We start from the raw sequence: 26,492 nt of genomic DNA on the forward strand, positions 1-26,492 counted from the left end.
GGGCATCTGATTGTAATTAACCTGTAACAATATAATGGTCCACGGAATAGCCAAACTATTCCAAATACCATAGCTGCTTTAGGGTTGTTACTATCAATGCACCACTCAGACTATTTATCCCACTGTATCTGAGTGTGCAATCTGATCGGAAAGAGAATTATTGGTATACAGCATCAAGCACACGCTGCCTCAGCCATGCTCTCTATTGAACTGCTCTTAAATGGCAAACGCTTCAGAGACTTTCCTGTAGGGACATCGCGGTTCAGAAACGGTTTCATCCCAAGAACTATAAACGCACTCAATCAGTCCATCAAGTGCTCCTTGTAGAACTGCTTGTACTTATTAGTACAATTACCTCACTGTAAACTTGTGATACAGTTATAATATTGCACTTTGGTCCCAGCATTACTGTGTTGTTTTAAATGTGCTATATAAATAAATTGACATTGACACAACCTGCACCACTTTATAAAGCGGGTATTTACATATGATGACGATATAATTTTTAAGATGAAATGCAGCAAAATATGTTTATTACATTATACAGATAAAATGTTAACATCATTTAAATAATCTATATTGTTAATAATTAAACATGTGAGGACACGGTGTCACAGTTCTAGCAAGGAGCTGTCGCCCGTTCAGGGATTGTTCCTGCCTCGCACTGTATTCTTGCTGGGACTGGCGTGACCCTGGAAGGATAGATGGATAGAATAACTAAACATGTACTATGAAGATATTTCAATGTTCCTTAGAAGTTTTGAAGAATCTGCGTTCTAAGCTTACAGATGGCTTAACATCTATTACAGAGCTGATTGTGTGGCAATTAGAGAAAGAAAAGAAAGGACAGGAATTGGGAGTTAGTATGTTTGAAAGAGACAGGACTGCTGCAATAAATTATTTCATCGATGGTCGTGCATGGCGCAGCAAGCATCTTGTGTGAGGCAGTCTCTGGACAGGGCGCCAGCTGATCACTTTCACTGCACCATCGTGTTCCCATGTTTAATAACATGCTTTAACTCCCATCATCATGAAAATGATATCAAGTATAATCTCATTGTATTCTCATTGTAATCTCATGTATTTTTAAACGTCATAATAAATAAGTCCAATTTAACCTAATCTGCACTTTATAGAGGAAACCCAAATTACTCACCAATCGCTCACCACTCACCAATATGAAGCCTATGCTCAAAACAAGGTAGCCTCTTCCAGTTATTAATCCGTAGTGCACTGACAACGTTAGCCCCACTGTCTGTTGTCATGCAAACCATGCGGTCTTCTCGCAGTGACCATGATGCCAGCGCATCTTTCAGACCTTGCGCAATGATGTCGCCAGTGTGATCTTGTGGGAAGTAGGATGTTTGCAAACAAAAGCTTTGCAGTTGCCAGTCTCATGCACTGTCAGGGAGAGGTATGGCTTGGATGTTCGGCTTGACCATAAATCCGTTGTTGTGGCAAAATGTGAAACCTTTTGCAGTTTATGCGTCAGAGTTTGGCGACACGAATCATACAACTTAGGTAGAGCTCTTTGACTGAAATATTTCGGCCAGGCAGTGTGTACCTTGGGTGTAAAGTGTTCAAAAGTTGTTTAAAACCATCTCTCTCAACCACTTGAATTGGCACCATATCTTTTGCGATATAATTGGTGACGGCGTTTGTTATTTCATGCCAACTGTTGCTTTTCTTGTCATAAGGCACTTTTTTGCAGAATGAGTCCGCTATAGTTTGCTGAGTGTGTTTTTGTGCTTGTACCTTGGTTACTTTAGACTTGTGCTGGACAGTTGACTCTAAGCTTTTCGTATTCTTCGTATTCTGTGCGGTGGTTAGTTTGCAAATGGTGAAACAAATTATTTGTCGAGCTGTCTTTAACGGCAACCGATTTACCACATAGTTTGCAGATTGCCGTCTTTTGAGCGACATCAGTCTTTTCAAAACCAAACCACTGCCATGCGAGTGAGAATGAACCACGTCTGGCAATTAACTCTGACGACGTAGGTGGCGAGGCTGTTTTATCATCTGGCGCTGTTTGCTCACTCATTTTGAGGCAGGTAGCGACCCTAACTTGCGGCTTGCTGAACGTGCACGCCTACACAACTTGCTTTGCGCACGCGCAGTGGTCTATACTGTTGCATTAGTGAATGAACTCTGTGTTTCTTTTTTTTGCAATGCGAGTTACATACTTAGTAATTTAATCTCGCACATCGTTAAAACAGCAATTAAGATATAATTGTAAACGATGTATATCGCACACGCCTAATTCTCAATATAGTAGTAAAAGTGGAAGTTATAATGCCCTACCTCACGTCTTTAGATTTTTGCATAATTGATTTTTTTTTTAGTCAGTAACCTTTTTAAGTTCCAAATACACAAAGTTAAAATTGTGTAATATATTTTTTAAAAGATAGATTTATTGATTTTTTTTGGTGTTTTTATATATTATTTTTTTGATTATTTATTTATTATATATACAGTATAATATGAATTCTCTGATATAGGACTAGAAATCGCTCTTAACAGCTTAACAATTGCCTTCAAAGTAAATACAATTTATAGAGGTCTTTGTAGTTTTGCTGTAATTGCTATTCCTAAATGCAGTGCTTCAATTGATGTGAAACACTTAAAGACAATTAATCAAATTCAAGCTGTAATGAAAGAGAATTGACTATATGTAATAGTCTTATTTAAATTAATCATAAACCCATAAATTCTGTTGAAAGTGTGCAATATTAAAATACACGTGGTGTTTTTAATATGGATTGTAAAATACAGTATATTTTCATCTGTATTAATATTTTTGAGACCATCCCTTATTACCCTTGAAAATCACCTTGTTATTTGCATCTGAGAAAAAAAAAAAGTTTCTATAGCAATGACAAATAGCATTGCTGGCCAAGGCCAGTCCCTTCTGGTTTTGTGTTCTAAAGTAAAACTGGAAAATTTGTTAGTTACAAACAAGTGCTTCTGGGCTGAAATATAACAGTGTGATCAATATGCATATGTTGAGTCCACATCCAGAGCTTTCAAAGGCTGTGTGTGAGACCGTGAGTCTCACGAAGACATGGTTATCGAGCCTCCCTGTGCCGTTGATATGGTAGTAATAGAAGCCAGTGTAAGCTTTGGGACATGCATTCACCTGTTTCGCAAGGAGAGGGTTATAAGAAATGGCAAAGTAAAAAAAAAAAAACAAAAACAACGAAGAGTTTTATTAAATGTACCGTCTCGGAGGGAGTTGTGCACGTTGTGCTCATTCGTTTTTGTTTTTTTTTACGTTTTTGTTTTTTTTTACCGTTGTGTCCACTGGGATTTGCTCAGCGGGTGGGGGGCTGGGTTTGATAACAGGCGCGCGCGCAAAGTCATCGTCAGTTTTAAACGTGGCTCAATGTCCGTACTGTACTGCAAGACCGTGTGGGTAGGTAGAAGATTGGGTATTAGGGGGGGTGCCGTGTCAGGTTTGTTTTGATGGGAAAGTGAGGGTTTATTGTGGATGTCTTGTTGTTTGTGGGTTGTTAATATAAAAAAAGTATCCGTAAGGGGTGCTAACGTCAGTTTTGATTTCGTTTTTGTCGCAGCAATGAGATGGATAAAGTGATTGTATCCCCCTCCCAAGGATAAGAATGGAGATGCCTTGGTGAAGCGTATTATTAGATGGGCTGGTTTTGTTATTTAAGGCTGAATAGACCAAAGCGGGTGGGGTGGGGGGACGCACTGCAGAGACGTGGAAGACGACAGTCTTGGAAAAACTGAGAGCACAGTACAGAGAGATTGTGACACTCAATGGCTGGTGAGTTCTGGGTACATGTAAAAAAAAATGACAACACCAGTAAGCCAGTGATGACCCCAGATGTCTTCTTTTTTTTTGAGGAAGTCTTATTGGTTCTGTTTAGAAGTTGGGCAGCAACAGAGCCTTTTGGGGGGCGGGGGGGGGGGGAACTTTATAATTTTTTAATTTATTTTATTTATTTCTCTTCACTGTATATATGGTTGCACCCTAAGACAGATTGAAAAGGATTGTATGGAATAAACTGCAACTTCTTTAGTTTTAACATCTTGAAATCTTAGTATGTTTTTTTTTTCTTTTTTCTTATTCATCAACGGTCCCGGTCGGTCCCAACTACAAGCAGCACACCTGCAGTTGCCGGTGGGTTAGGACACTTTGTCGCTTTGAATCCAGGGATAGCAAGGCTTCAGGAATGTTTGATAGCATTAGCCTTCCTTTAACAAATCCCAGCTAATCTTGCAAAATTATAAAAGGACCTTCACCAAAATCGAAATATCATTGTTCAATAATGAAATTCAACCTTTTTTTTTTTCTTTTTTTTTAAACTTTGTGTATTATTGTGGTATTGCCCTCTTCTTCCTCTTACTCAGTTTCTCCAGGGATATATGAATTTACTAGGTTTGTTACTAGATTGGTCTAGCTCTTCTGTCCTTCTCCACTTCTCTCCCTCACTTCTCAACCCCCCCCCCCCCCCCCATCCATAGAACAAGTTACATTTATATTAAAATTCCAGACCTTCATTACATGTGATATGGGTCTTCTTTGTGATTTGGGCTTCATGACCTTGGCTATAATGCTTCTTGGATTGGCCGGCTGTCAAAGTTCTGTTTCCAAATGATAAGATAATCAACACAACCTGAAGCAAAACTGTTGAAACAGATTGTTTCAAGGTGATACAATTCAGGAAAACAGGATACTTTGTGTTAACTGTCCTTGTAAAATTAACTTTATCATTGTTTGTGTGGGCAAAAAATAAAATATAAATTTTAAAATTCATGACACTACACTGATTAACATTTCTTTTTCTAGCCTCATTAAAGATATATTGAGTGTTAATGGACTTAATTTGATAGAGTTTTTTCCCCTTTCAGTCTAGACCATATTCATCTTTTTTGTTTGTAGATTGCCTAAAGTTGGATTAATACACAAGAAAAAGCATGTGCAATTATGAGTGTATGTGTGCTCGTGTTGGGTATTAAACCCTTTAATTATAAGTTCTTTATCACCTCAATTAGGATCATACCGTATATATCAGCTAAGGTATTGATTTGTTTTCTGTCATATTTCCTGGCACTATAATGTAGTTCCCTGTTGAAGCAGAGATTACCTGAGTAGGTGCATACAGATGTGCTTTATACATTTTTTTTAATCCTCCTCTAATCATGCTCTAGTGAAATACTAGGTCCAACCTGTCACTCTCCAGTATAATTTAACCTACATTTTTTTTAAAGGTCTCTTGCAAGAAGATGATTTTGACTTAAGTACAGTATTCTAAGATTTTTGCATTTGATTGACAGCTTTAACATTCCAACGTACAAAATATAATGGTTATCCTATTTCTACATTTTTGTTTAAAATGATGAGAAATTTTAAATCGACAAACTGAAGCAGTATGTTTTCATATTTTTGTTTTTCTTAAATGAGAATATTGCTTGCATAAGTACAGTATACCAAGATTAAAAAAGTATTATCATATGGGTATACTCTACAATATATCTCAAAGTAAGTATTTTTGAAGAGCATTGCAACACTCTGTCTATAATGATTCATTACTTCTTTATTGTAAAAGTTAATGGGTGAACTAGAGTGGGCTGGTTGCTGGGAAAACATTGAAATATCTTCTAAATAAAGCATGCCAGAACCTGCCTTCTAAGTAAGGTAAATGAGCCATAAAAAAGTGATGGCTGTTAAGAATTAAAAAGATTCCAGAGATCATCTTGTAACAGCAGAGAACAAAAAAACAAAAAATGTAATCATTTTCCAAGAAAATCTAAATGTAGTATAGTTAACTGTGAATTAAGTGGGCTTAGAAAAATAGATGGATGATTATATTTATAACTGGTAAGTTCTTTTAATGATAATGCAAAAAGCTTGAAGACATTTAATGCTGCTTGAAGTCCTGTATTTGTTTCAAAGTTCAATTTATTTTCAATTATCCATCCATTATCCAACCCGCTATATCCTAACACAGGGTGAAGGGGGTCTACAGGGGCCAATCCCATCCAACACAGGGCGCAAGGCAGGAACAAATCCCAGGCAGGGCACCAGCCCACTGGGGCACAAACACCCACCCACACACCAAGCACACACTCGGGACAATTTAGGATCGCCAATGCACCTAACCTGCATGTCTTTGGACTGTGGAAGGAAACCCACGCAGACACGGGAAGAACATGCAAACTCCATGCAGGGAGGACCCGGGAAGCGAACCCAGGTCTCCTTACTGTGAGGCAGCAGCGCTACCACTGTGCCGCCTATTTTCAATTATACACATTAATATTTAATTGAAAATACAAATGATGTTTCCTCCCACTGTCCAAAGACATGCAGGTTAGGTGGATTGGCGATTTTAAATTGGCCCTAGTGTGTGCTTGGTGTGTGGGTGTGTTTGTGTGTGTCCTGTGGTGGGTTGGCACCCTGCCCGGGATTGGTTCCTGCCTTGTGCCCTGTGTTGGCTGGGATTGGCTCCTGCAGACCCCCGTGACCCTGTGTTCGGATTCAGCGGGTTGGAAAATGGATGGATGGATGAAATACTACAAAAGCACACACAGTGTTCAGATAAAATAATTTGAAAAATAATGAGGGAAAAGATGGATTTTGAGACTTGAAGTGGACAATGTAGTGTCATACAAAGAACTAGGAGGAGGGAACTATGTAATAGTAGTCACAAAACAAAAGCCGTGTTTACCAAAAAGTGCACAATAGAGTTTGGAAAATAGGAAAGTTGGTGTTGGAATATCTGTTGTTTGGGTGGTTGATTGGCCTTTTTTCCTTATTAGTCAGTCATGAAAATATACACTGTTGTAATCACAAAGCCAAACAATTGTAAATAAATTTTGTTGCTCCTTAATTTGCAACAGGGTTAAAATTTGGAGATTGTGTTGCATTTTGATTAAGTACGGTGACCCTGAAGGGCAAGTGACAAAAAATGTAAAGGTGTGACGCACAGAATTAAATGTGGTGCCACACAATTAAAAAAGGTGGCACGTACAATTAAACAAGGTGATGTGCACACTTAAGATGATGCGCAGAATTAAATGTGGTGCCGCACAATTAAAAAGGTGGCGCGCACATTCAATTGAGGTGACGCGTAATATTAAATGTGGTGCTGCGCAAAATTAGAGATGACTTGCTCGCAATCAGAGGGTGACAAGTAAAAGTATATGGAAAGGGTAGGTACCTTGGCAAATCAAAAAGAAAACACTGTTTAGTGGCAAGGTTTGCCTGTCAGTCCACAGGGGAAGTTTCCGGTTAAATGGTGTGCTGAGTGAGGGAAAGTTAATATAGCATTATTTTTTCAATTAAATTGTTGTTGATTACAGTTTCCAATGTATGTACATTAACAGGTGGACATCGATTTATTCTTTCCTGTGCAAGAGTTACAAAAAAAAAAACCCAATCCCAAAGTAAACTGGGGGTGCTCCCTGTTTTTTTTTTTTTTGTTTTTTTTTTGCCTGCAGTGCAGTGCTTGATAGTTTGTTCCAGTTTAAGATTCTACATACCATTTTATTGTAATAGCAGTAACTAAAGGAATTATTTGTAATCTAACATGGTGCTCTGTGGTGATTTTACGTTCGATCAGGTGCCGTATCATTGGAGAGGTGTAGCAGCAAAAGAGACAAAAAATCAACCCTTATGTTCGTGATTTTTATTTGCTCCGAGTGTCCATATGTTTGACAGTTCTCGATATTGCACAGTATTGATTGTTCGAGACAACAAGTCATTCCTTTAAGTAGTGTAATGATATAATGGAAAATGACGTACACTTTTACTTGTCGTCACCCCTTTGATTGTAAGTGCGTAATCTCTAATTTTACATGTCACCTCATTTGAATGTGCGGGTCTCCTTGTTTAATTGTGCACGGCACACCTTTAAATTTTTTGTCACTTGCCCTTCGGCGACACTGTAATTAAGACATGCAAGTAAGAATTTCACTGCACTCTTTACACATTTAAAATATCCTCCCACCCATTTTATGCCACTTATCTGGTTCTAGGTAGTGGGGGCAGCAGTCTAAGCAAAGATGCCCAGACATCCTTTTTCCCTGCCACCTCCTTCAACTCCACTGGGGGGATACCAGGTTTTTACCAGGCCATCTGAGAAATATAATCTCTCTCTCTCTCAGCATGTCCTGGGTCTGCTCCAAGGTCTCCTTTTGGTTGGACATGTTCAAGACACCTCCCCATGGAGGCGTCCAGGAGGCATCCTCATCCAATGCCCAAGCCATCTCAACTTCTTTCGATGCAGATTAGCAGTGGCTCTATTTTGAGCTCCTCCCAAATATCTGTGCTTCTCACCCTATCTCTAAGGCTGAGCACAGACACCCTGTGAAGGAAACTAATTTCTGCGACTTGTATCTACAGTCTAGTTCTTTTGGTCATGACCAAAAGGTGAGGATAAGACCGTAGATATGCCAGTAAATCTAGATCTGCTTCCTCAAAGGAAGGTGCGTCTGTGGCCTAGGAGGTCCTCAAAGTGCTCCTTCCTTTGCCCAACTATATCCCCAGGTGAGGTCAGCAGCACTCCATCCCTGCTATAAACTTCATTGGTGAAGCACTGCTTCTCCCACCTGAGCCACCTGACAGTTTGTCAGAATCACCTTGAAGCTAGTCGAAAGTCAATTTCAATGGCCTGACAGAACTTCTCGTATGCCAGAGTTTTTGCTTCCACCACTGCACTTGCCGTGCTCTGCTTAGCCTCTGGAGTCCAACAAACTAACCAAGCTATGAAAGGACTCCTTATGTTGGCTCCCTTTACCACTAATGTCTAACATCCAATTCAGGGATTACTGTCACAACAAATACTAATGACCTTATGTCCACAGCTCAGTGCAGCTGCCTCAGGAATGGAATCACTGAACATGGCCCATTCTGGTTCAGTGTCCCCAGTCTCTCTCAGAATGCAAGATAAATTTGTCTAAATGTTGAACTCCTGGACAGGGGCATTTGCCAAATATTCCCAGCACACCCACACTATACGATTGGTCTACTTGGTCTGTAAGACATTTTCCCTCGACATCTGATCCAACTCACAACCAAGTAGAGATCAGCTAACAGCTAAGCCCCTCTCTTCATCCAAGTGCCCAAGACATACATTTGTAGATCTGATGTCATGACTACAAAATTGATCATTGATCTGTGGCCTGGTGCACTAATTACAGAAGTCCAGTAACAAAGCACCTCTCTGATTTAGATTGGGTAGGCCGTTCCTACTAATCCCATCCTTGTAGGTTTCACTGTCATTACTTATGTGAGTGTTACAGTTCCCTGGAAGAACAAGAGTTCCCAGTGGGAGCACCTTCCAGCACTCCCTCCAGAGTCTCCAAGAAGTCTGAATACTCTGACCCAATTGTTGATGCATAAGAACAGAGGGTTCAGAGCCCTCCCTCTAACTTGAAGACACAGGGAGGCCACCATCTTGTCCACTGGAGTAAGCTCCAATGTACATGCTCAGAGCTAGATGGCTATAAGTAAGCCCACGCCTACCTGATGCCTCTCACTCTGGAAAACTCCTGAGTGGAACAGAGTCCAGCCACTCTCCAGGAGTTTAATTTCAGGGACTGTACTTTGAGTTGACGCAAGCTTGATTAATCTAAAGTGTACCTCTGTACCTCCTGCATTATCTCGGGCTCCTTTCTCACTACATTCCATGTTCCTAGAGTTAGTTTCGGTAGCCAAGGATTGGTCCATTAAGGCACCTGCTTTTGACCGTTACCCAAGCCACAATGCACCAGACCCTTATACAGTAGATCCCCTTTTAGGTGGTGGGCCTACTTTAGGAAAGACCCATGTTTCTCCTGCAGCCTGTGCTTGCTTGGCCAGGTTGCATGGGTAAAAAGGCCCGACCACCAGGTGCTCTCTGACCAGCATCCACCCAAGGCCTGGCTGTAAAGCAGGGCCCTGGTTTCCCTTTTCCAGGCAAGATAACTGAGTCTTTGATTTGACTTTATACACATGACAAAAATAACTAGACAATAAACCAATGATCATCACGGTACTCCATTACTGTTATACATTAAATATTCTTATATTCTGAAGTTCTCTATCCGTCCATTACAAAGCCGAAAGTACAGTTCTGTGTGAGAAAAGCTTCACCTCTGATAAGTGTTGCATTATTTAACATTCAGAAAGCTATGTGAACCTGAACTCGCGTTATGGCTGTAAATTCCTTAATTTACCACAATGTAACAAATAACTTTAAAATGCTGAAATAATTATTCAGCCAAAATCAATAATAGACATATTTGCTTGGGAGAGGGGAATTTGGTAGATCTCTTGTTTAATTATTCATTAAACTAATTGGTTTTATGTGTACCAGACCAAGTGCAAATGATTGTGCAATTTTTAATTAAGTATAAAGCGGCCCAGCCTTGGATTATCATGAGAGGCTTGATCAAAGTTGTTCTTAACAATGTATGGAAGAGTGGTAAGACATCCCACTGTGCTCAGAGCCTCTTCTGGTGGACCTCGGAAGTCCTGAGAAGGAACATGGTTAATGTTCACATGCATGGAAGTTGTAAAACCAGTTAGTAACATGCAGGTGCCTCTTACCTAAATTGCATCCATCCTAATGTTCTGGAAAGAAAAGTTTTTTCTAACAATTATTGTGGGACATACATGTGAACTGGATGTGAGCAGGTGTCTGAGCAAGAGCAATTTAAAAACAATGATGTAGGAAGGAGAGACCCTTCAGATTAATAAACTGTGAGGTACCCAATTAAATTCCCATCTGTTTTCTTTAGTGTATTGTCATTTTAAGAATGTAGTGTCTTTTGTTTAAAAGATGTTATAGTAAAATGAAAAAATACTCTTCTTAAAACATAAGGTCCCTTGAAATAGTTCCTTGCTTGAATTATTAGAAACATAGTGGGGCAGTGGTTAGGGCTGCTACATTATGACTTTACAATCCTGGGCAAAAATCCTGTTTGTTTTGAGTCTGTGTGTGTTTATCCCTCCCATGTCTGAAGGCCATAAGGATTAATTTGTGACTCTGTGTATAAATGAGACAAACACATACATGAGATCTCTGAAAAGGATAGGTGGATTGAGAGTTGTTTCATGCCATGTAACTGAAACTGCCAGGGATAGGCTATTGACTACAGTACTTTGACCCTGTACTGTATTAAACAAAGTCAATATTATGTCTAAACTACAAGGGATTAGAAAGGTTTACGATCAGACCCAGAAAACACTGTCCCTGCAGTTTTAACAGCACTAACAGAATTTCAAAAGATATCTGGTCTTAAAATTAATCTGAATAAAAGTATACTCTTTCCAGTGAATTCACAAGCATATAATATTAGATTGGACACCCTACCTTTTACCATAGCAGGTCAGTTTAAATACCTAGGGGTAAATATCACAAGTAAACATAAAGCTCTTTATCAACAAAATTTTGCCGTCTGTATGGAAAAAATTAAGCAAGACTTGCATAGATGGTCAACCCTTCATCTCACTCTAGCCGGAAGAATTAATGTTAAGATGAATATCCTTCCTAAACTTTTTTTTATTGCAAAACATTCCAATATATATCAATAAATCGTTTTTTAAACGGTTAGATTCAACAATAACCTCATTCATTTGGAACTCAAAATACCCACGTATCCGAAGAGCGACCCTACAAAGACCTCAGGCAGAAGGTGGCATGGCTTTACCTAATTTTCAGTTTTATTACTGGGCAGCAAACATACAAGCCATAAAAACCTGGACACAAATAAATGAACATACACAGGCTTGATCCGCAATAGAAGTAAAATCCTGTAGTACTTTTTTATACTCCCTGCTCTGCTCTCCAATAAATGTAAGTTATCGCAAATATACTAATAACCCAATTGTGCTTTACTCACTCAGAATATGGAACCAACTTGGAAAGCATTTGAAGATGGAAAATCTTTTATCTGTGGCACCTCTGCAAGAGAACCACCTCTTTCAACCCTCGCAAACATATCCAGTTTTTAGTACCTGGAAAGTTTTGGGATTAAAATGCTCAGAGATCTTTATATAGACAACATATTTGCATCTTTTCAACAACTACGTTCAAAATTCAACCTCCCAGCTACACATTTCTTTCACTATCTTCAAATTAGAAATTTTGTTAAACAGAAATTGCCCGATTTCCCCCACCTCGCACTCTCCACAATGCTGGAAAAAATACTGCTCAATTTCGAGGAATTAAACACCATTTCCGCATTATATGAAATCCTATTAGAGTCCCTACCTTTCAAAGATCCAAGAGGACATTGGGAAGAAGATCTCTTAATCAATATATCAGAAAAGGAGTGGAAGGTAGCAAAGCAGAGAATTCACTCGAGCTCCATATGCGCAAAGCATAGAATTATTCAACTAAAAATTATATATCGAGCCCTTCTGTCTCGCTTAAAACTGTCCAAAATGTTTCTAGGGCAAGATCCAACCTGCGAACGCTGCAACCAAGCTCCTGCCTTACTGGGTCACATGTTCTGGGCCTGTACCAAACTAACATCATTTTGGACCAGCCTTTCAGACAGCCGTGGTATCACAATTCCTCCTAACCCATTAACAGCTGTGTTCGGTGTTCTTCCAGACGAACTTGAAGTGGAGAAGGACAAGCAGATGGTGATTGCATTCACTACACTTTTGGCATGCAGACTTACTCTGTTAAATTGGAAGAATCCTAACTCTCCTCTGATAAGTCAGTGGGAAACCGATGTTTTATATTATTTGAAATTGGAAAAAATCAAATTCTCCGTTAGAGGATCTGTACAAACTTTTTTCAAAACCTGGCAGGATCTAATCAATATTATTTTAGAATAAGAGAAATAACTATTACTGCATTTAATTCCCTTCTCCATCTCTTATTTACCTATACATTTATTTCTCCCTTTCTTCTATTTATTGTTGCCTTATTAAAAAGCCCTAAGCAATTCTCCTTTGGCTTAGCTCTCCTTCTCAGGGGTGGGGTTTGATTTGTCTTCAATTTTGTTTGGTTATAAATTGATGGAATGATTACAATAAAAATTAATACATTAAAAAAAAAAAAAAAAGAGAGGTTTACGATCATTTAACACTAGAATTACCAGAGCTTACGAAAAAACTCGTATATCCGGCCCACCTTAAATCGCTTCTTAAATCCGTTCACACCTCTCCGCCAGCATCCTTTGTCCTCTAAATGTGCTGATAAAAGACAAGCTGCCAGCAGCCGGCTATTCCATCCCCCCACCGACTTAGAACGTGAGTGAACTTTTCCCAGCTCACGCCTTGATTGTTTACCTGGGAGTGAAGTGGAGTTTTACAGTGGAAATGATAGATCGTTATTTGGAAGACACGCATGAAATGCGTGTTCCGTTTCTAAAGTAATCTGTGTAAACACATTGTTAAAACAGAAACTTTTTCATATTTTAGTAATAAATGTTACAAAATGTAGCAGGCATAAACTATGGAATATGTAAAGCCCGAGTTCCAAAGATCAAATAAACACTTTCACAAAAGCTTCAATAATGATTTAACAGCTTCTGTGGCGTAGCGCGCTAAGGTTTGCATCTTAGCACAGAGCAGCTTTTCCTTGCCTCACAGACCTGAGTTCGATTCCCCGCTGGGGATGAAGTGTTGCTTTTTTTTCTTTTCTTTTAAACCTCAAACGGACATAAAATTTATACATTGGTATGCACTGTCAGTTACTGAGATCGTTATATTTTCATGTGGGATGCTCCTTTTCAAATATTTTTTTAACAATTGAGACTGCAATTAACAGGAACAACTGTCCTTATAACTTATTTTTAAGATCCATAACACACAGACAGACAGAGCACTGCGTAATAGAGAGACAGACAGGCAGAGAAGTCACTAGATATATAAATAAACAGGGAAGCCACGTGTACTGAAAGAAAAAAAAGAACAACATGTGCATCTAAGATCGGGGGAGTGGTGATGTTAGAGCGCCTGCGCTTATTCAGTACAGCAGGGACAACGCACATGTTGTTCTTTTTTTCTTTCAGTACACGTGGCTTCCCTGTTTATTTATATATCTAGTGACTTCTCTGCCTGTCTGTCTCTCTATTACGCAGTGCTCTGTCTGTCTGTGTGTTATGGATCTTAAAAATAAGTTATAAGGACAGTTGTTCCTGTTAATTGCAGTCTCAATTGTTAAAAAAATATTTGAAAAGGAGCATCCCACATGAAAATATAACGATCTCAGTAACTGACAGTGCATACCGATGTATAAATTTTATGTCCGTTTGAGGTTTAAAAGAAAAGAAAAAAAAAGCAACACTTCATCCCCAGCGGGGAATCGAACTCAGGTCTGTGAGGCAAGGAAAAGCTGCTCTGCGCTAAGAGGCAAATCTTAGCACGCTACGCCACAGAAGCTGTTGATCATTCTTGAAGCTTTTGTGAAAGTGTTTATTTGATCTTTGGAACTCGGCTTTATATATTTTATAGTTTATGCCTACTACATTTTGTAACATTTATTACTAAAATATGAAAAAGTTTCTGTTTTAACAATGTGTTTACACAGATTACTTTAGAAACAGAAGTCTTCCAAATAACGATCTATCATTTCCACTGTAAAACTGCACTTCACTCCCAGGTAAACAATCAATGCGTGAGCTGGGAAAAGTTCGCTCACGTTCTAAGTCGGTGGGGGGATGGAATAGCCGGCTGCTGGCAGCTTGTCTTTTATCAGTACATTTAGAGGACAAAGGATGCTGGCGGAGAGGTGTGAACGGATTTAAGAAGCGATTTAAGGTGGGCCGGATATACGAGTTTTTTCGTAGGCTCTGGTAATTCTAGTGTTAATAAACTAGGTAACTAAACTATCTTTGAGTTTCAAATTAAATCTTCTTCTTAAGTCTCATTGTACTACTACTTCTCCGGAGATCCAATCACCTATAAACAGTTATGTTTGGCGTTCCATGAATAATGCCCCTAGGAATACCAAAAACGAGGCAGCTCATTCTTGAGGTATCAAGAGACATTAGTACATGGCCAACCTTTGTATGAAGGGCCACTTGCCCAAGAGAAAAGTTGCTTTCCTCCCTAATTAAGGCCATCAACACCATTGTGTATCCTGAATGGATAGCTCTTCTATATATAAAATTAGTTTCAGCAATGGTGCTAATCCAGCCACAGGGGATGCACAAACCAGTGTGTTTCTTCGTGCCAGTCCCAAGCCTGGATAAATGGGGAGGGTTACGTCAGGAAGGGCATCCGGTGTAAAATTTTGCCAAATCAATATGCGGACAACAATACAAATTTCCATACCGAATTGGTCGAGCCCCGGGTTAACAATGACCATCACCAGTACTGTTAGCCAACAGGCTGCTGTCAGAAATTAGACTACTGTTGGCTGAAGAAGGGGGAGACGTGTCCGGGGGCAGGAGGAGAGCAGGAAGGTAAAGAGAGTGGGACTGAGGGTAGGACCTTTGAATATATGATGGAGAGAAGGAAGGTTGATCTATTGTGCGTACAAGAGACTAAATGGGAGGGGTGTAAGGCCAGGTGGATCAGAGGTGGATTCAAATTGTTTTGTCATGGTATGGATAGGAGGAGAAATGGAGTAGGTGTTATTCTGAAGGAACAGTATGTCAAGAGTGTTTTGGAGGTGAAAAGAGTGTCAGACAGAGTAATGATTATGAAGCTGGAAATTGGAGGTGTGATGAATGTTGTTGGTGCATATGCCCCACAAGTTGGGTGTGCAATGGATATGAGAGAAGATTTTTGGAGTGAGTTGTATGAAGTGATGAACACTACCAATGGGACAGAAAGTGGTGATTGGAGCGTATTTCAATGGACATGTTGGTGAAGGGAACAGAGGAGACGAGGAGGTGATGGGTAGGTATGATGTCAAGAAGAGGAATGAAGAAGGTCAAAGGATAGTGGATTTTGCCAAAAGCATGGACATGGCTGTGGTGAATACGTATTTTAAGAAGAGGGTGGAACATAGGGTTACGTACAAGAGTGAAGGAAGATGCACACATGTAGATTTTTGCAGATGAGTTGAACTGAAGGAGATTGAAGACTGCAAAGTGGTGGCAGGGGAAAGTGTAGTTAAGCAGCATAGGATGGTGGTCTGTAGGGTGACGTCAGAGATCAAGAAGAGGAAGAGAAGTGAGGGCAAAGCCAAGGATCAAATGGTAGAAGTTGAAAAAGGAAGAGTGCAAGGTTGAGTTTAGGGAGAGGATGAAACAGGCACTGGGTGATAGTGAAGAATTACCAGACAGTTGGGAAGCTACAGCAGATGTAGTAAGGGTGACAACAAGAAGGCTGATTGGTGTGACATCTGGGCAGAGGAAGGAGGAAAAGGAAACCTGGTGGTGGAATGGGGAAGTACAGGAGAGTATACAGAGGAAGAGTATAGCAAAGAAGAGGGATAGTCAGAGAGATGCAGAAAGTAGACGAGTACAAGGAGATAAGGTGCAAGGTGAAGAGAGAGGTGGTGAAGGCTAAAGAAAAGGCTTATGATGAGCTGTATGAGAGGTTGAACACTAAGGAGGGCGGAAAGGACCTGTACTGATTGGCTAGACAGAGATACCGAGCTCTGAAAGATGTGCAGCCGGTTAGGGAAAAAGATGGAAACGTACTCGCAAGCGAGGAGAGTTTGTTGAGCATATGGAAAGAATACTTTGAGAGGCTGATGAATGAAGAGAATGAGAGAGAAGAGGTTGGATGATGTGGAGATAGTGAATCAGGAAGTGCAACGGATTAGCAAGGAGGAAGTAAGGACCACTATGAAGAGGATGAAGAATGGTAAAGCCATTGGTCCAGATGACATACCTGTGGAAGCCTGAAGGTGTTTATGAGAGATGCAGTGGAGTTTTTAACCATATTGTTTAATGGAATCTTGGAAAGTGAGAGGATGCATGAAGAGTGGAGAAGAAGTGTACTGGTGCCTATATTTAAGAATAAGGGGGATGTGCAGGACTGTAGTAACTACAGGAGGATAACATTGATGAGCCACGGCATGAAGTTATGGGAAAGAGTAGTGGAAGCTAGGTTAAGAAGTGAGGTGATGATTAGTGAGCAGCAGTATGGTTTCATGCCAAGAAAGAGCACCACAGATGTGATATTTGCTCTGAGGTCGTTGATGGAGCAGTATAGAGAATGCCAGAAGGAGTTGCATTGCGTCTTTGTGAACCTGAAGAAAGCATATGACAGGGTGCCTCGAGAAGAGTTGTTGTATTTGTATGAGGAAGTCAGGAGTGGCAGAGAAATATGTAAGAGTCGTACAGGATATGTACGAGGGAAGTGTGACCGTGGTGAGGTCTGCGGTAGGAGTGACGGATGCATTCAAGGTGGAGGTGGGATTACATCAGGGATCGGCTCTGAGCCCTTTATTTGCAATGGTGATGGACAGGTTGACAGACGAGATTAGACAGGAGTCCCCGTGGACTATGATGTTTGCTGATGACATTGTGATCTGTAACGATAGTAGGGAGCAGGTTGAGGAGACCCTGGAGAGGTGGAAATATGCTCTAGAGAGGAGAGGAATGAAGGTCAGTTGGAACAAGACAGAAAACGTGTGTAAATGTGAGGGAGGTCAGTGGAATGGTGAGGATGCAGGGAGTAGAGTTGGCAAAGGTGGATGAGTTTAAATACTTGGGAACAACAGTATAGTGTAATGGGGATTGTGGAAGAGAGCTGAAAAAGAGAGTGCAGGCAGGGTGGAATGGGTGGAGAAGAGTTTTAGGAGTGATTTGTGACAGACAGATATCAGCAAGAGTGAAAGGGAAGGTCTACAGGACGGTTGTGAGACCAGCTATATTATATGGGTTGGAGACTGTGGCACTGACCAGAAAGCAGGAGACAGAGCTGGAGGTCACAGAGTTAAAGATGCTAATATTTGCATTGGGTAGGATGGATAGGATTGGGAATGATTACATTAGAGTTGGATGGTTGGGAGGCAGTCAGAGAGACGAGGTTGCCTTAGTTTGGACATGTGCAGAGGAGAGCTGCTGAGTATATTGGGAGAAGGATGCTAAGGATAGAGGTGCCAGGCAAGAGAAAAAGAGGAAGGCCTAAGAGAAGGTTTATGGATGTGGTGAGAGAGGACATGCAGGTGATGGGTGTAACAGAACAAGATGCAGAGGACAGAAAGATATGAAAGAAGATGATTCGCTGTGGTGACCCTGTGGACGAAAAAGGCACACTGAAAAGCAGACAGATAATAGTTTCTAAATTCTCCTGTTTATTAATTTGGAGTCACAGTAAGTAGAGATTCAAAAGAGTATAAACTTATTGCCGCAAAGCTCAATTGAACCCTGATCAAAAGCCAGGAGGGGTTTTTTATACTTCAGCATCTCATGATTAATAAGACAGAAAGAACATCCTTATCAAAACAGTAAAGTTAAACAATATGTCTGTTGAGCTAAGCATTATCTGTGTTTTGGAAGCTAAGCACAGGAGAGACGCCTTTGCATAAACTACATGTACAGTTCTGCAGCCTTGTGACCTTGTCCCTGAAACAGTCACTCTGAGAAAGGGAAAAACAAGAAACAGCTTACATTTTATTCATCTGGACACTATTTCTCCTGAACCCTGGAATAACATATTTTTGTTAGTTCATAAGCCAAAGCGTCTCTCACTGGCAAGTTACAAAATAGTTATTATAAAGATTCTAATTTACTAAACACACAAAATACATGGTGCTGAGGAGAACATTCTTCTTCTACAACCCCTAACGGGATTAGCCGAAAGAAGAAGAAGTTTCAGCAATGGTGCTGTAGTTTTGCTTCAAGACATTTGTCTAATACACTATTCTGTTGAATAACTGCTGAAGTGTTTACTTTGTGGTTCTACCAGTCTGCTAAATCTGAACCAGTGTTTTCTTTCATAAATTCCATAAACTATGTATTTTGATTGTTGTTTAATCCTTGGTTCAGGTTTTAGTTATGCAAATGAAATATTTCCTTGGTACTTATATCTGTGTTTCTTATCCACTTGCAGGTACAGCTTTACAGCTTTACGAAATACCAGTTGCTTCTGTGCCACTACATTTACTTTCCTCTCACTTGGCAATCAGTCTTACAGACTCAGCATATGTGGCAGTAACTCAGATAAAGGTTTTAATGGTTCATCCTTTTCTCATAATTCTTTAAATTGGTAAGTTCTCTGTTTGACTTCCTTACAATCCTGAATAATTTGATTTTACTTTCTATGGTATGGTTCTTTTGGGTATTCTTTCCCTTAGTGACCACCAGCTGTGGTTATTCTTGTAAGAGAGCATCAACCATTTTAAATTAATGTTTAAAGGTTACTGTTAACATAATAACTTTGTGCTGGATGTCTAGCCTGTTCAGCTTAATGCAATTTGTCTGAAAGGGTTTTTCCACATATATTTTTCTTGCTACTGAATCTCAATATAAAAAGTGAGAAAATGGTTCTGGTCAAGCCATTGTTTCAATAATGCAACTGAACAATGTGCCAAATTTTTAGATATCTGTAATGTGTAGTGTTGTGCTTGTGCATCTTTTAATAGTACTGCACAGAATCAACATGGTCTTCCTTCTAGCACATTGTTTAACTAAGAGGTGTATTAACTTTGATGCATATTTTATTGCTTCTGTCTTCTGTTAAAATCCATTGTGTTGATTGGTGTTAATATTGCTCTGCAGGTGTGTATTCAAGAAGCAATCTGTACATACATAAATGACTCTCCTCAAGAAGATACTGGTTCTGACCCCAGTTATACAGTAGTAATGCACTATTTTAATCCTATAAAACATATTAATTATAAATGGCAAATGACATGTCCTACCAGTAATAAATTGTTGTACTACTAATAAGAGGATCAGTAGAGCTCCTATTGCATTGATGAAGAAGTTGTGACATTTGTTCATTGCAGCATATGAAAAGAAACAAACATACTGTATGTGGAACCGGTCCGTGTACTTTTTGGTATTTGAAATTTCATTTTAGAAGCAAAAACGAAAACACGAAAATGAAAGGAATTTTCAGATTTTGATTTTTGATTAAAGAATAAAATGAGGGAAAATAAGGTATTTTTTAATTCTGTGGTAACAAATAGCAGTCATAAACTTAAAATTACACATACTTTTCTGGATTTAATTGTGATTCAAATAATGAAAGTGTTATTGCTCAAAAACAACAAAACAGACGCATTTTCGTTGTCTGAAACCGGAGGTACTTCTGCTTGATTTTTGACGACACGTGCGAACAGTCCTCCTCACAACACATCGATTGACGGCCTTGAAGTTGCACTGCATGGTATCACCAAAGGATGGACCATTACGTTGTTTCTCGGAACAGTAAAAGAGTGACACTCCGGGACGAGTGCATGACTGAAGAAAAACTGAGTCGCATCTTTCAGGTAAAAATACAAGTTTGCAAACTTTGCTTCATTGATGTAGCAGTTCTTTATGAACATTATTGTTGTTACTTACTGTGAAACAGCTAACATTTGGTGATTTCATTTACTAACACTAAGTCTGGCAATTTTTATAGTGCTAGCATTTTGAATGGTTGCTCATTGACTTTTACCGGCTACTATAGCTAGTAAACGTTTCAAGTATTAACAGTGCGCACAAGTGTAACACATGTTAGGAGAGCAAAATGATTTACAGAAAGTTTTCTTAACATGTGTTTCACTTGTCAATGAGCAACCTTTCATACATTTACACACATTCACACATCGGTCGATGTGTTGTGAGGAGGACTGTTCGCACGTGTCGTGAAAAGTCACGCAGAAGAAGTACCACCTCCGGTGCCAGACAACGAAAATGCGTCTCTTGTTGTTTTTGAGCTATTACACTTTCATTATTTGAATCACAAATAAATCCAGAAAAGTATGTGTAATTTTAAGTTTATGACTGCTATTTGTTACCACAGAATTAAAAAATACCTTATTTTCCCTCATTTTATTCTTTAATCAAAAATCAAAATCTGAAAATTCCTTTCATTTTCGTGTTTTCGTTTTTGCTTCTAAAATGAAATTTCAAATACCAAAAAGTACACGGACCGGAACCAAAGTACCGGAACCAAAGTCAGGATGTATTTTTTTGTTTTTTATAGATAAGATAAAACTTTTAAAACATACAGTGGTGAAAATAAGTATTGAACGTGTCAAGGTTTTTACAATACAATACAGTTTATTTTTGTAAAGCCCAAAATCACACAGGAAGTGCCGCAATGGGCTTTAACAGGTCCTGCCTCTTGACAGCCCCCCAGCCTTGACTCTCTAAGAAGACAAGGAAAACTCCCAAAAAAACCTTGTAGGGAAAAAATGGAAGAAACCTTGGGAAAGGCAGTTCAAAGAGAGACCCCTTTCCAGGTAGGTTGGGCGTGCAGTGGGTGTCAAAAGAAGGGGGTCAATACAATACAATGCATTACACAGAACAGAACAATTTCTCAATATAGTAAGAAATAAAAAATATAAATTTTAGAAGTACAGAGCAGAATTTAACAGTAGATGATATATCCCATAATAAGATTTGGATTTGTGTAGAGTCCTGGAGACCTCATCCTTCAAGCTGCCTCCCCCATTTGGCCATTCCACGGCTGAAACCGTGCTGGGCCAGCCAATCCGATGAAAGGACCCCTCTTTCCCACGATTCCTGCGATCCTCCACCTGGGATGACTTTTCCTTAGGCAGGCAAACAACTTGGCAGGTGGGCCATGGTACCAAGTGCCACATTTGAGTACCGAGAAGTAAAACAGAATAAGTGAGGGTTAGTATACAATTATAACTGTCATGTTACTTATGTTTAAGTGCTAATGACTAACAACAGAGATACAGTCTGTACAGTTAATCAGCAGCTCTAATCAGGATATGCTAAACTGAAGTAGTAAGTCTTCAGCCGGGATTTAAAAGCTGAGACCGAAGGGGCATCTCTTATAGTAGCAGGCAGACCATTCCACAGTTTAGGGGCTCTGTAACTAAAAGCTCGACCTCCCACTGTTATTTTATTAATCCTTGGAATCATAAGCAGACCGGCATCTTGAGATCTTAATGTGCGCTCAGGTTTGTAAGTCATGATAAGTTCAGACAAGTAAGCCGGACCTCAACCATTTAATGCTTTATATGTTAAAAGAAGGATTTTGAAATCTGCCCTAAACTTAACTGGGAGCCAGTGTAAGGATTTAAGAACTGGAGTTATGTGTTCGTATTTTCTTGTTCTTGTAATAATTCTTGCAGCCGCATTTTGGATTAACTGGAGGCTGTATAAAGAACAGTTTGAACATCCAGTGAACACCGCATTGCAGTAGTCAATCCTACTAGAGATAAATGCATGAATTAGTTTCTCAGAATCCTGTTTATTTAAAAAGCGCCTTAATTTCCTATCATTTTTAAGATGGAATAAACATGTTTTGGACAACTTTGTAATATGCGCTTTAAATGACATGCTAGAGTCAAAGATAACTCCTAGATTGCGGGCTGATTCAGTAAATATATTTCTAATGGGGCTATTGACAAGAAATGTTCACCAGATGTCAGTAACAACCCAAGTAATCCACACATACAAAGCAATCAAAACAAATAAGTCCATAAATTAAGTTATATGTAATAAAGTGGGATGACACAGGGAATAAGTATTGAATACGCTTGCTTAAATTTATTTAATACTTAGTAGAAAAGCCTTTTTTGGTAATGACCGCTTCAAGATGCCTCCTGCACGGAGAAACTAGTTGCATGCGTTGCTCAGGTGTCATTTTGGCCTATTCTTCCATATAAATTGTCCAAAATTATTATTAAATTATTATTATTAAAGTGACAGAGTGCTGTCACTGTCCTGCTCCACAGACAGAATAATTCCACCAGGGGGGGTAAACGTTAATATTTAACATTATACATAGTTATTGTCTGTTTTTTTCACCTGTATTATTATCATTCTTTAATTTAATATTATTTATTGTATCAGTATGCTGGTGCTGAAGAATGTGAATTTCCCATTGGGATTAATAAAGTTATCTATCTATCTATCTATCTATCTATCTATCTATCTATCTATCTATCTATCTATCTATCTATCTATCTATCTATCTATCTATCTATCTATCTATCTATCTATCTATCTATCTATCTATCTAAAGGTTCTGGGGGCCTCTTCTATGAAGTCTGATTGTCCGTTCTTTCCATAGATTTTCAATTGGATTCAAGTCGGGTGATTGACTGGGGCATTCTAGCAGCTTTATTTTCTTCCTCAGAAACCAATTGAGAGTTTCCTTGGCTGTGTGTTTGCGATCATTGTCTTGCTGAATGTTCCCCCTCATTTCATCTTCAGCATACTGGTAGATGGAAGCAGATTCTTATTAAGCATGTCCCGATACAGTACTCCATTTATGCATGGTTCCTTCCATTATATGAAGTCTGCCAGTACCATATGCTGAAAACAGTATGTTGATATGGTGTTTTTAGGGTGATGTGCAGTGCCATTTCTCCTCCAAACATGGTGTGTGCAATGACATCCAAAAAGTTGAAGTTTGGTCTCATCTGACCAGACTATTTTCTCCCAGTATTTCATTGGCTTGTCCAAATGTTGTGCAGCAAATTTACGAGCTTCAACATGCTTTTTCTTCAGCAGTGGTGTCCTTCTTTAAAACAACTGTTTTACCGACATCTGGTGAAAATTTCATGTCTATAGTCCCATCAGACATATATTTACTGAGAAAAACGTTGACGCATTCAATACTTATTTTCCCCGCTGTACATTATCAAACACTGTTCATAGTGTGTCCTAGTTGTTAGCTTTGCTATCGTATCGCCAAATCCTGGCTCCAGTGTTGTCTGTGTATATTAGGGACTTTCTCAGACTGAATAAATTTGTGATGCTTGTTTTTTTGGCATTCGCTGATAACAATACAATTGTAGTGAGGCTGGAAGATAGTAGTATTTGTTTATGTCCATCAACGGTCAACTTCACTGTGTGGCGGATGCTGAGGCCCTTACCTGGTCGCAACACTCCGACAATGGAAGGTCCAGGGGAGAAGGCTTTTTCTGGACCAGGAAGTGCTGCCGGAAGAAGGTTGCCGGGCACCTGGAGTCTTTCCGGGTGTCCTATAAAAGTGGCCTATCGCCACTATTCAATGGCCAGAGTCGAGAGGAAGAAGGACGAAGCTGCTGAGGAGGTCTGGAGGTGAAAGGACTGTGCCTTGATGTGGTGTTTTACTGTGAATATTGTGCTTTTGTGGCGAGAGAAGAAAGCACTTCCCCATGTGAAAATAAAGGTGTGCCTTGCATCATTTGTGTCTCCACCTGTTTGTGTCGGGATTGGGGTGGCTGGAGCGACCACAATGTGCACATAACTTTTTGGAATGGCACAAGTGCTAAGCATTTACTGAAATGCTTCTACTATCGCATGGCCTGTAATGGGAGACTCAAAACTGCTTTGCATGCAGCATCACCCGCTGGAGAAAGAAATTCTCACCTATCTGTTGTGCAGTTAATCTGATGATAGACATTGGACAAATTATGCTACTCCAAATGTTGGTGCTGAAGCTGACGTATGACAGACATGGTGGGTGGTTGTTGTTTTTTTTTTTTTTTTTTTTTTTTTAACAAACTCATGGATCCTTGATAAGATAATGTCTGTGATGTGGTCACTACTTAGAATTAGTTAGGATCTAACACATTCAGAAGGCACCAAAATCCACGTTATCAATAGCTGACAGTGGTTGATCGTCAAGAACAATATGCTTAATAGAGTGTGTGCAGAGTTGAGAATTAATTTTGTTCCAAGCAGTGTGATATAGCGGGTCCATGGCTCAGAATAAAAGCCCAGTTTTTAAATAGATAATCACGCACTTGCGGCTTAAAGAAAGGGGGTGTGGTAGTGTGGCCGGAGCGGTTCTCGGACGATGTGTGATGTGGGTTTTTCCTTGCTTAAGTGCACAGGTGAGGAATCGTCCGTATTCATAATTGATGCAGGGAGCTGCAAATCGCAACACCTGAGCCACGTCCCCATGATAAATACGAGAAGCACAAGACAGAAAATGAGAAATAAAAGGCTTGGATAGTGAGAGAGCAGCATTATAGAGAGTGGACAAGCCACCCAGCTGTGAAAGAAAGGTCAGTGCGGTCAGGGGTCCCAAATAGAGCGAGTGATTGGCGCTCATGGGACAGGATCTCTCCCACTGAAGTTTTTAGAAAAGTCGGTACGATCGGGAAAGAGTCCGCGCTAGGGATCCGAGGGATGACTTTAAATGCAAGAAGGAAGACGGGAGGACAACCAACCCCGAGAGGTCAGGCAGATGCCGGCGGAGGCAGCCAAGGCGGGAGTCGGTAGTATAAGGACCGTGGTGGCTGAAGTCTGTCCCGCTGAGCATACCTTGAGCTTGGCTGGTGGTACCCCAATTTCATTTGCAGGATTTTAATCCCGTTTTAGCCTTGTTTTTAAAGGTCTGGATTTTTACCCGTTTTTTATGGATTATTTATTTAATAACATTTTGAACACTCCACTTATTTTGAACACGGTGTTTGGTTTTGTTGTTTTTAGTAAAAGCACTTGCACCTTTTTGCACCATCCCCTTGTTTTGTTGTGTCTTCACTGTCAATCTCATCCGGTGACATTACTGACTCTGTCGGGAGCATGAAGTGGAACCCGCATCATCACAAGCAGCAACTCATCGTATCCAGACACAATTTTGCTGTGCCCATTGTTATGTTTACTGTCACAGTTTACAAGTCCGCTAGGCTTTGGTTTTCATTGTTAATCATTTGAAAACTTCCACATCGCATACATTTTCATACGTGCGTGTTTTTTACAAGTACAGTACAAGTACATGAGCACTATATCAGACCAAAATCCGATACCAGTATTGGTATCATTGCATCCCTAGTGTATATATTACCCATTTTACTACTAATTCCAACATAAAGCTCCAGACAATGCTGTCAGAGTTGTTTTTTTGTTTTTTTTATTCAAACTTAATAACTTCCTCAGCCTGACTGTTTTTTGCTCTTTTACTTTGGTAATTAAAATAGATTAAGGGCATATGTAGTTTTATTTATTCTGTACTTTTGCTTAAAAAAAAAAAAAAAAAATGCAGTGATTCTTAAATTTACTTTGACTTTTATTTCATTGCAGACAGTATGAACCCAAGATATATCATGTTTTCTCTGGTCAATTTCATTTGTTAATACACATCTATTTCTACATTTCAGGCCTGCAACACTTTTCAAAAATGTTTTTCAAAATGTTCAGAATCACTTTGTAATGTTCCGAATCACTTTGTAATGTTCCCAGTATTTCTCAAAACACTTTAAAAGAAGTTTTGGCAAGATATCAAGCAGTGAAGTGTTTCAGGTGTTTTGTCCCATTGTTTTTCTACAAACCCATCTTAAGGTGTGCAATAGTATAGGAACGTCATCACATTTTTTGTTTTAAAATTCTCCACACAATCTCTACTGGGGACAAGGCAGGACTGCTGGCAGGCCAGTCCAGTACCTGTACCCTCTTCTTCCTCTTCTTCTGGAGTCATGTCTTTGTAATGTATGCAGAATGTGGTTTTACATTGTCTTGTTGAAAAATGCATGGACATTTCATGGAAAGATGTTGTCTTG

The 26,492-nt window shown here is 39.6% G+C and overlaps 1 protein-coding gene across 1 annotated transcript in view; it reads left to right on the plus strand.

The window, feature by feature from the left end:
* LOC114642973 (uncharacterized) overlaps positions 1-26,492 on the plus strand; it is a 273,815-nt gene that overhangs the window by 43,537 nt on the left and 203,786 nt on the right. The window contains exon 3 of the mRNA XM_051928772.1: positions 18,920-19,075. Within this exon, the coding sequence (XP_051784732.1) occupies positions 18,920-19,075 (156 nt within the window). The remainder of the gene's footprint in view (positions 1-18,919; positions 19,076-26,492) is intronic.

This window comes from Erpetoichthys calabaricus, chromosome 6 (genome assembly GCF_900747795.2).
Source record: "Erpetoichthys calabaricus chromosome 6, fErpCal1.3, whole genome shotgun sequence".
Classification (NCBI taxonomy): domain Eukaryota; kingdom Metazoa; phylum Chordata; class Cladistia; order Polypteriformes; family Polypteridae; genus Erpetoichthys; species Erpetoichthys calabaricus.